Source organism: Lethenteron reissneri, chromosome 33 (genome assembly GCF_015708825.2).
Source record: "Lethenteron reissneri isolate LAM-NWPU_2019-01 chromosome 33, ASM1570882v1, whole genome shotgun sequence".
Classification (NCBI taxonomy): domain Eukaryota; kingdom Metazoa; phylum Chordata; class Hyperoartia; order Petromyzontiformes; family Petromyzontidae; genus Lethenteron; species Lethenteron reissneri.
Window position 1 is genome coordinate 11,915,123 of NC_083811.1, and position 17,227 is coordinate 11,932,349.

At 49.0% G+C, this 17,227-nt stretch overlaps 1 protein-coding gene across 5 annotated transcripts in view; it reads right to left on the reverse strand.

The window, feature by feature from the left end:
• LOC133350349 (homeobox protein aristaless-like 4) overlaps positions 1–17,227 on the reverse strand; it is a 120,755-nt gene that overhangs the window by 25,917 nt on the left and 77,611 nt on the right. For 3 of the 5 annotated variants that reach the window (XM_061564635.1, XM_061564631.1, XM_061564636.1), the window contains exon 3: positions 12,759–12,908. In XM_061564635.1, coding sequence (XP_061420619.1) covers positions 12,759–12,908 — 150 coding nt within the window. The remainder of the gene's footprint in view (positions 1–12,758; positions 12,909–17,227) is intronic. The other 2 variants (XM_061564634.1, XM_061564633.1) reach the window with 2 other exon arrangements.

The window sequence follows — 17,227 nt, forward strand, 5'->3', positions numbered from 1 at the left end:
ACAGCCACCATGTGTGATGTTAACGAGCTCGCCTGGTCGACAGGATGTCGTGGTGTTCGACACCGACCCTGATGCCTGTATATTTGCAGTTCAGATGTCTCTCTCTGCCCGTGGCCGTGGGGAATTTTCTCCGGGTCCTCCGGTTTTCTCCCTCCACATTTTGAATCAACACGCATTTAGAGCGTTTCGAGACCGTAAATGATCACGCAACGAGCCACTTCTTTGAGCGATCACTTGTGGCACGGTCGCTTCTGACATAAGAGCGCATAACTTCGAGGGTCTTCCCTGGTGAAATAAAAAAAATAGTTTAGTTTAAATTTCTGTATGTTGAACTTTTTTTGCACCGTACGTAGCCAACCGTGCTGATCGGAGGTGCGGGGAAAAGTCGTGAGTTGCATTGATCGCAATACGTCACAAAAACATTGGTGGCCGTCCATAAATGACGTCACACGATTTTTGACGATTTTTGACCCCCCCCCCCCCCCCGCTTCGTCACACGGCGTCACAAAAAATCAGACCCCCCCTCAAATATGACGTCACAAAGCTCTGCCCCCCCCCCAAAAAAAAAACATGCTTCAAATCGCTTTAAACTATTGTCATTGTCGTGCGTATTTAATGTGGCGCAGCTCTCTGATGTTGTAGGAGAAAACATTTATTAAAAAGTATATTTAATTAAGTAGAACGTGTTGTCTATATTTATTTAAAGTTGCGCATTTTTACGTGACGTCACAATTCTCAATCCCCCCCAGGTGCGTGACGTCATTTATGGACGGCCCCCTTGCGCCCCCCGTGTTGACTCAGCTTGGAACGCGTTACCTGCACCGTGGGGAGGGGAATGGGGGTGTGGGCGTTATTGGGATCGACGTTTACTTCATAATGGCGAGGGCGGTTGCCGTGCCCACGTGGCCGGCCACGGCGCTCGGCAATCTCCCTCTCTCAGTCGCACGCGCGCCCTCTGGGGCTATTTGTTTCCAGTTTGATTGCAAAGTAAAAGACGCGCGATCAGTTTCACGTCGCGGTCTCCGCCTGCCGCCGCGCGCACGCGCAGAAGAGTTCCTCGTCGAGGGGTCCGGTTTCCTGCTGGGGGTCGGGGGGGGTGAATTGTCGGAAGCCCTCTCGATACGCACGCTTGGTGGAATCAGGGGGAGCCCAATGCTTTCGTGAGAATGGGCCATGACGCCCTTTTGCAACAACGGCAAACGTATTAATCATAATAATAATCAGCAGCAGCAAAATGAGCGCAGGCCAGGAGACAACATTAATGTTTGTATTACCACAATGCAGTTCTTCTGAACCGGTGGCTTTGCGTAATGCGTACGCCTTGAGAGTTTTTAATACGTAAAATGCGCATCTTGTCGCGTGCTGTCGTTAAAAAAATAAAATAAAGCACCTACTGATATTAATGCTGCCTGAAATGTTTTTGAGGGTTGTAACAGGTGTTGAATTTTATTGGAATTCTGAATTGAGAATTGTATTTTATTATGTTTTATTATTTTATTATTTCCATTCTACGTGACTTCACCGAAAGAACCAAGAAGATGAATCCCTGCAGTCACGAAAGCTTTAAATCGAAAAAAAGGTGTTGCATTCATAAATTAGGATTCCGTTTGACACGAGAAGCTTTCACGACCAATATTATTCATAATAAATGTGTTTTGGGTTAGATCGCGTAAGTGGAAGTGTGTCGTTGACAATTCTGGCCAAATCACCCGATGATGCTGGATGTAATTACCAGCGAAACGTCGTTAACTAGAATTGTAAATGTTGTGTATTTACTCTCCAACACACTGGTGGGCTGAGGTAGTAAATACTTGGCACGTTTTGTTTACGCGACAAACCTGACTCATTGGCTGCTTCGAGTAGTGGCGGGTTAACGCCACATTTATACTTAAGCGATCGAACCCAAAAAACCTTTATTATGAATAATTTTGATTAAGATTGCATACCTGAGATCGCCTCACTGAGGCTCAAGACACTGTTGCAGGAGGGCCCTGTCAAGTGTTCACACGACGAGCGCGATGCCGCTAAGTTTAAGTCCTAATCGAGCAACCCGCGGTGTCATTTTTCAGCGTTGTGGGAAGGAATTGCTTGTCACGATGTCCGATATTTCGCTGCGAGCCTCTGACAGGCACAGCCTGAAAACGCCCCAGAGAGCTAGAGAGCACAACCCGTACATAGAACAGCGAAGTGATGCAGCGGTAGTCTTCACTACTCCTCACAGAGGTGCACAGTTCTGTTCCCTTCTCATGCACGTCGAGGAGATGCCACTCACTGGCTTGCCTTGAGAAAGCGGTACAACAGAGTGTGGACAAATACCATCTGTCCCTTCTGTATGAGATAGAGTGTTGCCCCCTCGCACACGCGGGTTTTTCTCCGGTCATTCCGGTTTTCTCCCAGGTGTATAACCCCTTGTTATTTGTCTGAAAACGTCTTCATATATAGAGGACTGCAGAGCTTGAGCAATTATTGGCACCAGCTCACTGCCTGGGCTGCCTTTCCGCTTGTACGTGGTTCCTCAGTAATTATGAGATGCAATTTGCATGAATGGCGCGATATAAAACGAAAACGTAATGCGTAGACTGATCATATTTTTGGAGTTGATTAAATAAGTTCCATTTTGTGGGAAGTCGGCTGTGGTCAACACATAGAGAACCTCGCACTCGATACGCGGATGTGGAATTTTCACTGCTGACTCAGGGCTGTTCTTGGAGGTTAGAAATGCCACAATCATCATTGCATGACCAACTAATAAGTCAGAGTCAATGTTTCATTGGACATAGGACTTTGGCAGTAACTCGCAGCATCAATCAGGCACAGAAGTAAAAACGCATGTAAAATTTAGCACAGCCGTATGAATACAGCAGTAGCAGCTCTTAAATTTTGCATTTAAACTGTTTTCATAAAAGTGCGCATTGTGTAATTACTAACACAGGGACATCACGTAAAATACAACTGTTATAGAGAAGTGACACTTTAACCTGTTTTATGTTACGATAATTATTATCAATATTGTTGTCCAGTATATAACGGTTGGCAGGCTTGGGTAATTCAAGTTCCCAGGCAGTTTAGTGGCAATTTAACCATCGATCATCACATGTAGCGTGGCCTAATGTCGCCCATGCTTACACTCCAGCCAAGACGTCACAGCCACGGTGGAACAGCTCCGCAAGTTTGAAGAAACTGAAGAGGCCCTGGATTCGTGAATATATATATTTGTTTTGGGGTGAAATACCGACACACATGAAGAAAGCCAATTAATCTCTCATTCCTATCCTGATGTGCGTCTATCTTATCCCTTTTCAGTAAATATAACATCCTTTGTCCAGATTTCTCCCATCTCAATAAATGTCTCTCTCTTGTACACACTTTGTTTGTCACCTCTTCCATCATATCACGAGGAGTGCATTATTTGAAAGGGGCACCATCCCCTGCGAAGGTCAAGAGACCATCTCGGTCACTATTGTCACTCCCATTTGACCCCTACTTACAATGCAGCCCGTTTCACCCCAAGTTACAATGCAACCCATTTGACCCCTACTCACGATGTTGCCCATTTGACCCCTACTCACGATGTTGCCCATTTGACCCCTACTCACAATCTTGCCCATTTGACCCCTACTCAGGATGTTGCCCATCTGACCCCTACTCACAATGTTTCCCGTTTGACCCCTACTCACAATGTTGACCATTTGACCCCTACTCACGATGTTTCCCATTTGACCCCTACTCACGATGTTGCCCATTTGACCCCTACTCACAATGTTGCCCTTTGACCCCTACTCACGATGTTGCCCATTTGACCCCTACTCACGATGTTGCCCGTTTGACCCCTACTCACGACGCTGCCCATTTACCACAAAGGAGATGACGCAAAAATGGCGTGGGGCATTGACCTTCCAGCATCGTCACCCTTTCTCGATCACCATCGCCGCCCGGCATTCCCTGCTCGCCCCGAGCACCGCCGCCAACAACAACGTGTAGCCGAGCTGCCGCACAAATTAAAAGCGCTTCATGTTTGCAGTTCACGGGCGCCCGGCTGTCGTTGCGGAGGAGATAATTTAAACTCGCTTAATTGCACCCCAGGCGTCAGGCGGCTTCGTGGCCCCGCGAAATGAATCCTCCACCGCTCGTGACGGAGCGCAGATCTTTTTCGAGCTCCTCCCGCGGGGAGAACGCCTCCGCTGGGCGGGAGGGCGGGCGGGCGGACAGGCGCTCGCGGAAAGCTCGTTCGGAGAAATCCGAAGCGATTTATTACGTGGGTGACGTATGTAGATAGATATATGTGTGTGTGTGTGTGTACCGCGCGGTGAGGGCCTTCGGCGAATACGTTCGGCGAGTAAACACCGCGGGGCCCGTCGGCCCACGACACCCCTCGTCTTCATCGCGCGCACTGCCCCGTGGCTGTTCTCGCAAGCGGTAGCCACGCAGTGATGCGCGCGGCTTCGCAGTTTTGGCAGCGCGAGGCTCTTGTCTGCGTCGTGTCATGTGCTGCCATGAGACCCAGATGCGTCGTAATGGGAATGGACGCAGGTCTCTTAATGATCAGCCGGAGAAATGGAGTGGTTCTGAGAACGTTTGGTCGATGTTGTTTTTTTTTTGCCCATGTGAACCGATTCAATCCAGGGCTCTTTGTTAAACCAGGTGGAATGTTTGTGAGATTTATGATCTTCCTGGCAAGTAGTGTGGGATTTTGTCAGCGCTGGCTGGGAATGACAAGTTCCTACAAGGTCCTGTCTTTCCGTAAGACGAACACTATTGACTTCCTACACAATCCTACTCATTCAAACGAGCCTGGAGAGATGATGAGCTGAGATTTAAACTCACGAATTTCTGACTGTGAGTTGAGGGTTCTAACCACAGCACCATCTGGCCGCATTGCATTGTCGTATTAAACTCATATATAAAACGATATGTGTACAGGAAAACCTTGCCCAATGCTGCTTTATCAAATCGCGTGTTTTGGCGACACACGTTTACCGAATGAGGTCTGTTATCCGGACCACGGGAGTGATGTTTCGGCTGTACACGGTTTGACGCTGCTCAGACTCTCATCTCCACATCCAAAAGTAGCGTCGTGAGAGGGCTGCATCTGTTGGAAGGTGTTAATGAATCGACCGTGACAACGATTCATTTGGACACATTTACCCACGCGTGTGTTTTTTCGCGGAAGCTTTTGTGTGATAATCTAACGCACTCGCCACTCACACTTATTGAGGACATTAGTCACGCGGACGCCGAGATGGCCAAACATTCACGTTCAAGTGACATTGTCAGGGGAGAGCTTTGTGCGTGAGTGCCGCGGTGAGGGAAGATGAAATGGAGACGGGGGTTTGTGTCGAGGTGAAATAAAAAAATAACGAGCGGACACAAGCACACACAAGCAATGGAGAGCGGCTCAGCATCCTTTGGTGCAATAACAAGAGTGGACATCGTGTAGAATTAGTGAAACAAAGAGGCAGGTGGTGATCATTTCAGACTCATGAAGATAAGGCATGTTATTCGTCGAACGTGGTTTTTGCCCAACGCGGTATTTCCCAGGAATGTAACTCCCGTATTCGGCAAGGTTGGCCTGTACATCATATCCACTCAAATACCCTTTTCTTACAGCTGCATATTATCGTGGTGTTTGTCTCAAATATTAATTACGTTCCTCAATGATATACTAAACAAGGAAATTATTTGCAAATGTTAGCAGCTGTTGTTTAAAAAGTTTGTCTTTCTTTACCGATACATTAGAACTCCTCATTCAATGCATACTTTAGAATACACGTAAGAGTTATTATTTACAATAAGCATGCCAATATTCTTGCCAATTTTACAAAAAGTAGTGACTCTACAATTCAGTAATACAGTATTGTAACATTACACATGATTCAAAGTTTTACCATCTCAGCAATAGCTAATGATTAAAGCACTTATTTTGATAAATGTATCGTTCCCCAATCAATTTCAAAACTACACTCACCATCTTCAATATTTTCCATGGACTTTCCCCTACCAACTCTCCCCTCTCATCTCACTCCACTCCCCTCCACGCACTCCCCTACCTCTCCCCTCTCATCTCACTCCACTCCCCTCCACGCACTCTCCTACCTCTCCCCTCTCATCTCACTCTACTCCCCTCCACGCACTCTCCTACCTTTCCCCTCTCATCTCACTCTACTCCCCTCCACGCACTCTCCTACCTCTCCCCTCTCATCTCACTCTACTCCCCTCCACGCACTATCCTACCTCTCCCCTCTCATCTCACTTTACTCTCCTCCACGCACTCTCCTACCTCTCCCTTCTCATCTCACTCCACTCCCCTCCACGCACTCTCCTACCTCTCCCCTCTCATCTCACTCCACTCCCCTCCACACACTCTCCTATCTCTCCCCTCTCATCTCACTCCACTCCCCTCCACGCACTCTCCTACCTCTCCCCTCTCATCTCACTTTACTCTCCTCCACGCACTCTCCTACCTCTCCCTTCTCATCTCACTCCACTCCCCTCCACGCACTCTCCTACCTCTCCCCTCTCATCTCACTCCACTCCCCTCCACACACTCTCCTATCTCTCCCCTCTCATCTCACTCCACTCCCCTCCACGCACTCTCCTACCTCTCCCCTGTCATCTCACTCTACTCCCCTCCACGCACTCTCCTACCTCTCCCCTCTCATCTCACTCCACTCCCCTCCACGCACTCTCCTACCTCTCCTCTCTCATATCACTCTACTCCCCTCCACGCACTCTCCTACCTCTCCCCTCTCATCTCACTCCACTCCCCTCCACGCACTCCCCTACCTCTCCCCTCTCATCTCACTCTACTCCCCTTCACGCACTCTCCTACCTCTTCCCTCTCATCTCACTCTACTTCCCTCCACGCACTCTCCTACCTCTCCCCTCTCATCTCACTCTACTCCGCTCCAAGCACTCTCCTACCTCTAATCTCTCATCTCACTCCACTCCCCTCCACGCACTCTCCTACCTCTCCCCTCTCATCTCACTCTACTCCCCACCACGCACTCTCCTACCTCTCTACTCCTCTCCACACACACGCTGCTCCAGCAACCAATGTTTTCTATCAAGTCCCCCGTTAACCTTCTTCTCTCAGTGGGAGGTCGTCCATTCTCCTCTGCTGCCCCCAATGTCTGGAACTCCCCTTCCCCCAGCCGTTTGCTCTGTTGACTCCCTGTCCCTGCACAAGTGCAGGCTCAACAAATTGCCCTTCTCACCTGCCTATGCAGTGCCTAATTAAGCTAGTGTGGGGCCTGTAAGATATGTTATGAAGGGGCCCTAAAAAACATAAATATGAAAATATTATTTTTTAACTTGCATAGTAAAGATACAGCCAGATAATACGACAAATCGCTAACCTTAAACACCGAGTCGTTCCTATTAGTTGAAGGCAGTATAGCACTATAGCAATAGAGCAAGTGCAGAATCACTGAACCGGAATTGATAGCTTGAAAGCATTTAGCGCGGGGCCCTTGAAAGTGCGGGGCCCGTAGAATATGTAGCTACTTTTGCTACCGGGATAATCCGGCACTGGGCCTACGACTGACACCTCTCCCCATATAATAATCATGCCGACCGTTCCTGCACAGCATCTTGAGATGTGGTCGCATTTCATTATGCATTCAAAGTATTTCTAAGTAGTTATATCTAACACTTCATACGTACCACAATGATATTGTACACTACGTATGCATTTTTGGACCTCCTTTGCCAGTACTAACATATGATGATAGGCAACAACACAGGTGTTAAGATGTTAAAACACCAAACTGAAGGCGTCCTCTGGTCTAACATCGTTGGAGACGAGGCTCAAAAGAAAGATGTCTCAGGTGTGGACCAATCAGTTTCAAGGACAATGCACATATTATGTTTTTGTTTGCATTCTGACCACAAGCATTGTGGTTAATGCAGACATGATTCCTTGAAAAAGGTGTCAGTTTGGTGTTTTAACATCTTAACACCTGTTTTGCTGACAGAAAAAAGGGGAAAACCTATTATCACATTCATTGACCGCACTATGATCTGCACTGTGCAATATGACGCCGCAGATACTGACAGCATTCGTTCACGGTCGGAACGGCTGTGCGCAGTGGCTTTTGTCGAGCCATCGAGCGCTTTCAGACGCCCTTCTGCGGCCGTCTGGAACGCTCTCCCTTCCGATATCAGGAAATTAGGAAGCCCCTGGAGTTTTGCATTTTCAAATGTAGATTGGCAACTAATTTCTTTAGCACTGTTTTTGGTGTGTTTAGTTTGTTGTCCTTCCCCCGCACCTCCGATTAGCACGCTTGGCTCGCGCAGTGCGAAAGAAGTTCCACATGCACACGTACGGCGCGCCTGCATCGCTCCTTCCACACACACAGGTCTCCTTGATTATCGCAACACGCTTGCTCGCTCTCTCTCTCTCGCCTGCCCTCTGTACCAGCGTGGACGGCACCCTCATGTTGACCTTCTGAAGCGCTCGCTCGTCACCGTGGCGTGCGTGATGACCACCACAACCACGTGGCTTTTCTTTCGTGTTGTGCACGGTGCTTTTTAGCGCCACAGCGCGTGGATTTGTAGCGTTTATTTTCATTTGTTTGCTGGTGACTTTGTGTATTTCATATCGAAATCGCCTCCAGTGCTTTTGCTGCTGGCGGCAATAAAAGTTGTTTAAAAGTCAAAGTCTCTCACCTGGCTCGGAAAACATTCTACTCCATTTGGAATCGCAAAGGCAACTAACGACGAGGCTTTCCATCCACGCCGAGCATGCGACACCGACACATTCCCAGTGTCCACACCCGTGTAACTCAAGACCCGTAATGCGTCCCTCGCCGTTCGGCAGCAGGGGGGCTGCATTGAACTGAAAACGCTTAATTGCCTGACCACAAATGTAGGTCTGTCGCCAGGGCTTCTAAACGAGGGGATAGATTTATATAAACAAAGGACGCGGTGCTCACGTCAGCGCAAAATGTAAGCGAACTCGGCGCGTGGTGTGCATGTGTGTGCGTGGGTGTATGTTCGTAGTGGGGAGCGGTGGTGTAGCGGTTAGCGCGCTGCGCTATGAACCTGGCGACCCGGGTTCGATTCCCGCTCACGGCTAACACCAGTGACGATTATCTGAACCGGTCCTGGGCCTCCCCTAGGTCGACTCAGCCTTAAATGAGTACCTGGTGCGGTGTGTAAACATCGCCACTAGGGAGACAAAGGCGGTCGGGCGTGGTGCTGGCCACCCACCCCCCTCGTGTACCGTTCCGGCCTTCATAGGTGCTCGCTAACAGCACTTGCCCCTACAGTCTGTTCAGGCTATACGGGGGATCTTTGTCTTTGTATGTTCGTGTGTGTGTGTATTTGTATGTGTGGGGAGTGGTCGAGTAGCGTTTAGCGCGCCATGCCGAGAATACCAGTTCTAGATTTGAAGCTTTCGTGACTGCAAGGATTCATATTCTTAGGTTTTTTCGGTAAAGTCACGTAGGTAAAAACATTAAAATTAATAAAAGTAAAATAAAATAAAAATCACGACGTTTCGGAGGCAACACAAGCTTCCGTCTTCAGGTGGAACCGTCACAGCCACGACAGCTGTATAAAGTATTTTACTTTTATTAATTGTAATGTTTTTACCTACGTGACTTTACCGACAAAAACGAAAAATGAGAATACCAGTGAGCCGAGTTCGACTCCTGCTCGCGGCCAACACCAGTGCCCAATATCTGAATCGGTCCTGGGTTTCGCCGAGGTCGACTCAGCCTCAAATGAGTACCTGGTGCAATGTGTAAATATTTACACTGGGAGACAAAGGCTGCCGGATGTGGTGCTGGCTACCCACCCCCTCGTGTGCCGTGCCGGCCTTCATAGGTGCTTGCTAACAACACTTGCCCCAACAGTCTGTAAAGACTACATGGTGGGGTTTTGTCTTTTTGTGGGGAGCAGTAGTGCAGCTGTTAATACACTTCGCTACGAATCTGGTGACCGTAGTTCCTTCCATTCGTGCTCTCGGCTAACATAAAAGATCAACATCTGAACTGGTCCTGGGCTTCCCCTAGGTTGACTCAGCATATATTGAATAGTACCTAAACATCAGCACTGCTGAGACTTGGGCTGAACGATTTGGGGAAAATATCTAATTGCGATTTTTCTGACAGAGATTGCGATTTGATTTGCGATTACATTTTTTAAGTCAAGCTTCAGTTCAATATTCACTATATAATATATTTAAAACATGTGATGGAGCATTACCACATGATACCATCAAAATATGAACTGCTCTAGATATTTTCTAATGCAAGGGTGAGAACTTAAAACATATACATTGCTTCCAACATGTATTTATTAAAATGTTTAATTGAAATATAACAATCAAACATATAACAATTAAGTTCAATAAATAAAGTTATTATAATAATATAAAAATTAAAACAATTCCAATAAGAACGCAATAGGCCTTTTCAACCCGCAAAAAAATCACAGCCTTTGCGATTTGCTAAACAGCATTGTTTCAAATTGCGATTTCGATTTGAAATCGATTAATCGTTCAGCCCCAGCTGAGACCAAGACATCCAGACGTGGCGCTGGCCACACACCTCCACCCACCTTACGTGCCGTGCCGGGTTCCAACAGGCGCTTGGCTGATATCACCCCTGGCGCAGAACGTGTGGGTGACCTTTAGCCTCCAGCCGGTGTCTCCGTCGACTCGATGTGCCCGTCGCGTTACACGCGCTCGGACACAAATAGCCGTCGGCCGATGCTCGCGCTCACGTCGGCGCGATGGCCGTTTGCGTTCAGTCTCGCCAAGCGGCGTCACGTCTTACGGATATAATTGAATGCGTAACCCTCCCACAGGATAATTACACACGGGGGTGGGGTGAGGGGGGTGTGGGGGGGGGCTCCGTGTCTCTCGACCCCCCCCCCCCCCACCGTATCGTTTTATCGCTCTCGGTGCAGATTCTATGGCGCTTCAAAAATATAATTTTCGTCAATTATCACCGCCGCGTCCGCCTGCCACCGCGCGCATCGTCAGCGCGGGGATATTTCGGAACCCTCCCATGGTGCCTCCCGTTGGCAGCAAATGCAACACATCCTGAAGCTGCGCTCTACTCGTCATGCACTTACCAAAGTACACGCAACCTGGCGCTTTCAAATCAGCGCAATTAAAACCCGCTGCCTCTACGCTCTGCAGCATCATCAGCGTGCTGCAGAGATATTTGGTAGTGTGGGGAGAGCGTGGGGAGGGGGGTGGGTATTGTTTGTGAATGGTCACAGTAGTGAGGTCATCGATCGCGGTCAATTGTTGTGTTTAATTACGCTTATTTACCCAGAAATGGGCTCAATGAGTCCATAGGCTCTTTTTCAGGAGGGTCACGTCAAGTCTGTACAATGGTGGGTGATGTTGCTGCTGCTGCTGCTGTGTAATCCCAACTGAGTAGTTTGCAAGTAAAATTTCAGCACTGGGATGGTTTGGCCAATGCCAGGTACATTATATGGTGGCTTTTTCATTTAGTTTAACGACGGGAGGAAACCGAAGAACCCGGAGGAAATCCGTGCAGAACAGGGGCAGGACATCGTACAAACTCCACACAAAGAGAGGGAATCGAACCCAAGAGCTTATTGCTGTGAGGCAAGACGAGCCAAGCAACCAGGCTATTGATGCCAGCCCTCCTCAACATCGCTCGCCATCCCTTTGCTAAATCTCGCTTGTCACAAGTCGGTTTTGTTGTTGTTGTTCAATTTGATTCCAGCTGCGAGACGAAGAGTCCGTTCGCAACTCTCGCACAGCGGCGCGCTAACCACGTGTCCGCGAGAATGGCCCACGGAAGGAGATGTTGCAGAGCTACTTCTGAGAATCCTTCAAGTGCCCCCCCCCCTAGGAACGCTGCACTTTATACACATTCCTCGATAACACCGTGGCCTTAGCGGGAACATTTAGAACACCCGACGTTTTGGGTAACGGCCCTTCTTCACAGCACGTAAAATAACAGATGCTTCGTGTTTCATTTTCGTTTATTGTGCTTGTGCACCTCTCTCAATGCAGACTTACACGGAGAGAAAGAGAAGCAAGCAAGTGGATCTGAGAAGAAACACAGAGACATCACAACGACGTCAAAGGAAAGGAAGTGGGCCTGGGGCAGAACAGATCGCAAGAAAGGGACGTTTGTCCATGGACGAGACTGGTGACGGGCGGATTGTTAACGGCGCGGTAACCCGTAGGAGACGACAATCCCGACAGGGCGACCGCTGCGGAGACGGAGCGATGATCTCCGCTCACGTGCAGGGAGCGAGGAGAATTGTGGGATGGCAAAACGGTGAAATAATACAGCGGTGTCAGCAGGCCACTATCCAGCAGTGTGTGGACCAAAGTTGACGATAATGTTGAGATAGTGCACATAATTGTCTGCATGTGTGTATATAAGAAGCTTACACGCATACGGCTGGGTGCACGCACCTGTGGCTGCTGGGTACTGGGTGCACACTTGTTGGTGTACACACACCTGTGCGTGCTGTGTTCACACACCTGTGGGTGCAGACACACCTTGTGCGTGTGTACACACTGTGGGTGTACACACACACCTTGACGTGCTTTGTGTACACACTGTGGGTGCACACACCTGTGGGTGTACATACACAGGTGTAGTTGCTGAGTACACACACCTGTGCGTGCTGTGTTCACACACCTGTGGGTGCACACACCTGTGGGTGCACACACACCTGTGCATGTTGTGTGTACACACTGTGGGTGCACACACACCTGTGGGTGTACATACACAGGTGTAGTTGCTGAGTACACACACCTGTAGCTGTCGTGTACACACCTGTGGGTAGGTATCGGGCTGGGGAAGCAGTGGCAAGGCGCAGGCGGCCGCCAGGTGGCTCCTCACCTGCTGCATCTGCCCGAACCTCTCCCGCTTGCGCCACTTGGCTCGCCTGTTCTGGAACCACACCTGTGTCCACCAACACACGGGTAAGAAAAACAACTGAGCATTCATCCAGATTGAACATGGCTGCTATTGATGATGATGCAACAATTTGCTTCAAATTCACATTCGTATTCCATGCACCCAGGTATGCGTCTCTCTCTCTCTCGAGATATTTTCTTGCAACCTTGCTTGGAAGACTTTCATTTAGAATGATTGGCATAAGGCTCCAACAATTGAGTACAAAGTGCACCTATCGATAAACACGTTCCTTCGGAGTGGGCAGGTAGGAACTTGGTTGGACAGAGCATTCGTGCACGACAGAAAGCTCGCGGTCACGTGACGCACTTCAACCAATCTGGGAGCGTACTACATGTTTGGGCGGGGCTTATGCACGACAGACAAATAATCCCTGGTGGGCAGTGTGGAACTGTTGTTCCTATTTGTATTATCCCAGTACCGTCCTTCAGGGCATCGTTTAACCGTCAGTAATATTCACACACACACGTGTGTTTGTGTGCCATCACTGTGCGCACCACTACTCACACCACCGACTTGTGGGGCAAGTGCTGCTTTGAAGGCCGGCATAGAATACGAGGGGGTAGGTGGCCAGCACCATACCCGGCCGCCTTTGTCTCCCTAGTGGTAATGTTCACACACCACACTAGGTACTTATTTGAGGCTGAGTCGACCTAGAGGAGGCCCAGGACCAGTTCAAACAATGGTCACTGGTGTTGGCCGTGAGTGGGAATCAAACCTGGGTCGCCAGGTTCGTAGCACAGCGCGCTAACCACTACACTACCGTTCCCCCACCGTACACACAAGCACCCGCACAAGCCACACACCCCACCGTGGTACTGCGAGTACTATGGATGTGGCTGGGTGCCGAGATCATTCGCAGAGCAGCTTTCCGGAGGTCTGCTCCGACTGAAATGAAGCACTGCGCGTATCACACACTTGCCATCAGTGTCTGCCTACAGAGTGGAGTAAGTCTACGCATCACGAGGTAGGATTGCGTGGTTGTTCTGGGTTGTGCATTCAGTTCCTGAAGAAGCACCCAGCACGTGGAGCGAAACGTCGGACATAGTGCTGGACAACACGGGGTGCAACCCGATGCCACATCGGGTGAGAGAGATTTTTTTTTTCCAAATCGGTTTTGCATGAAAGTAAGTGGTGAAGTCACGAGGCCAGGTATAATATTCCTAAGCGGTCTTCCTCGCAATGTATGCGCATGTGTGAGTGGCTCACTTAATCGCTTATCCGATGAGTCCTTACACTTGTACTTCAATGAACCGATTGCAAAACGACATTCGTACCGAGCCGACCTGAATAGCCATCTCACCAACAGCACTTGTACCAACAGCCGACTGAGTTCCTCTCCCATTCACTTGTGTTTGTACGAAGAGCGAGCGGGTGAGCAGGTAAGTGACTGAGTGCGTGACTGAGTGATAGTAGAGTAGCGAGTGAGTGACCTCAACTCCTCCACCCTGACTATTCAGGCGAATGTTGCGTTGCATAAATAGATAAATGTGGACGGTACAACGTAGCATGTCAGACCGTTGCGTGTATCCACCCAGACGAAATTGCCGCCCACACCCAGAACTGCATTTGTGAACGGTGCACCACTGCCAACGTCTGTAGACGTTCGCATATCCGACCTTTTCACAAACCCGCCTACGCCTCGCTCACCAAGCCAGCTGCGTGTGCGAAGTTGTACTGTTCCGTAAAGTACTAAATGGGATATGACTGTCTGACTCTCACCCATGCAGACCGTCACCATGAGTTTAACACGCAGCATTTCGCGACCAATATTATCCACACTAACGTGTTTTTTTTATTTGGGGGGGGGGGGGGAGTTAGATCTGGTAAATATAAATGTGTCGTTAACCCACCACCGGCCGACACAGCCAATTAGTAAGATTGTTCATGGAAATGAAACATGCCAATTAGTAACCACTTGAGCACGCCGGTGTGTTGGAGAGAAAACCCACGACATGATCAATTTGTGTACAGTGACGTTTCTCTGGCGATGACAACCTGCCTCGTCAGGCGATTCGCCAGAGAGCTGCCACCCTAACTACACCGGCACTTTTAATAACCCCACTCTGGACTTCAACCACCGTCATCTAACGCACTATTTTATGTTGAGTGCAAAGCGCCTTGGGCTAAGGCGCGATATAAAATCGATATAAGATAGAAGATAACATCGATATGGGGCACAACCGCGCGGTCTCATTGCTCGGCTTCCTTGGGGCAAAATTTCCACCAATCATTTTGCATCATTCAAAGGAGCCTCCCGCTCGCTGCCTCATATTCCCCGGGCAATTAATGATCGAAACGCCACGCGCTCATGAACTTCTTGACATCGCACTCGAGAGACTGAGACCTACAGACCTACGCGGGGACAAGGTGTACTCCCTGCGCCGGGTGCAGGCCACGTCGAGGCCACACACTGCGGGGATTTGTCGTTCAACTGGTGCTGAAATGGATACCCGCCGGACGGCGACTGCCGTTAAAGAAGCCTGCGTCCCGTCCTTAATGAATATGAATATCAACAGCAGTGCGAGCCAGCATGTACACACAGCGCTATCTATAATCTCGCAAGGGTACTTAGGCACGAAGGGCTCCTATTTAGCCAGATCAGACTGGTGTTGGGGGGGGGGGGTGAGTGCTGTTAGGCGAGGAGGAGCTCATAAAGATCGGCATGGAACACACGAGGGGATGGTGTGGCCGGCACCCAAGCCCATCCACATTTTGTCTCTGGTGTTTACACACTGCACCAGCTGTTCATTAACGGCTGGCAGAGTCGATATAGGAGAGGGAGAGACCCGCTACCGGTTTGGATAACACTTGTGGATTGGCAGGGGTGTATGGTAGTTTCGTGACCCATTCTGCAATTGCTAATCATACACACACACAACAAAGCTTAGATGTGACTCGTTTCAATTGAGTACCTTCAGTTGATGTTAAGTAATGTGCACTACATTTAATAAATTGCGACGTTGACAAAAATATGAGAAGGGTGAAATATAAATGCGTTGTGCAACACAAAGTGAAGCACACAGTCGTGCTGCATTAGTAATGCTTGTCTACAGCTAGGAGTAACACAACACATGTACCTTAGTTACTCAAATGAGTGGCTGGTGCAATTTGCAAGCATCGCCAACGGGGAAACAAAGGTGGCCGGGCGTGGTGCAGGCCACCCACCAATTGGTGCTCGCTAACAGCACTTGCTCCGACGGTCTGTTCAGGCTACACGGTGGTGATATTTGATGTATGTTATGTTGAACTTGTTAATATATGCCAACTTTGCATAAACATAGTTATGATCATATAAAATAATCTATAAACGAATCATAACTATGCATATGCATTCTACATTCAAACAATTTCAACAAAAGATGTTACATTTTAATTTTAATAATGGCTTGATTGACTTTATTTAGCCAGACGATATTGCTTAAACATTTTGCAGGAAATAGATTGCATGTATTTACACGCAGTACATGCATAATACACAATGCCAAACAATGAAAACAGTCAGAGGGACGCCACTGGAAACCACGACAGATTATCATCTGTATTATTTAAATGTGTATGTACGTACGATGCACTTCTTTTGCACCGTACGTAGCCAACCGTGTTAAAGTGGGTACGTTGTGGCACAGACTTCATTCACTCTTGAAGAGAGAGAAGAGAGAGAGAAAATGACGGAGTGGAGCGAGGAGGGACCACACACGAGCAGGAATGCGGCGGCCAGGCGGCGAGCCGGCACCAGCAATTGTCCAAGCTCTGCGATCCTCTATGCAAGGGGGCTACACTCCTTCCCATACAGGTGGAACAGATGGAGTCGCCATTGGCTGCAAGACCTTCTCCTAGGCAAGCCCAGGCTATGATACCTCGACGCCCACGGGGAAGAGAGATTCACGACATCTGTGCGATGATCTAGCAACTCTCGGCTGCCTCCACCGTGCTGGATTATAGGCACCGTACGTATCCACCACCAGCCGGTGAACTCGTGCGCTCAGGGGCAGCATGGAGTGCTTTTAGGAAAACTGCATTTGCACGTGAAAAGCAACACTGCGCCGAAAGAAGAAAGCCGATGACAAGCAGAGCGCATTGACATGAAGGACAGTAGAACAAAAAATGAAACATGCGCAGAGGAGGATGGAGAGATGCACGCTGGCAATGACACCGAGCGGCGGAAGATGAAGGCGAGTATCCGGAAACAATCAGACAAATTAGGGACATCACTGGCACCTGTTGTAGTAGCCGTGACGGCACCGTGGGGAGCGGGAGGAGAGTCAAGAAGGTGATGCACCGGGGTAAAAAATGGAAAGGGAAGA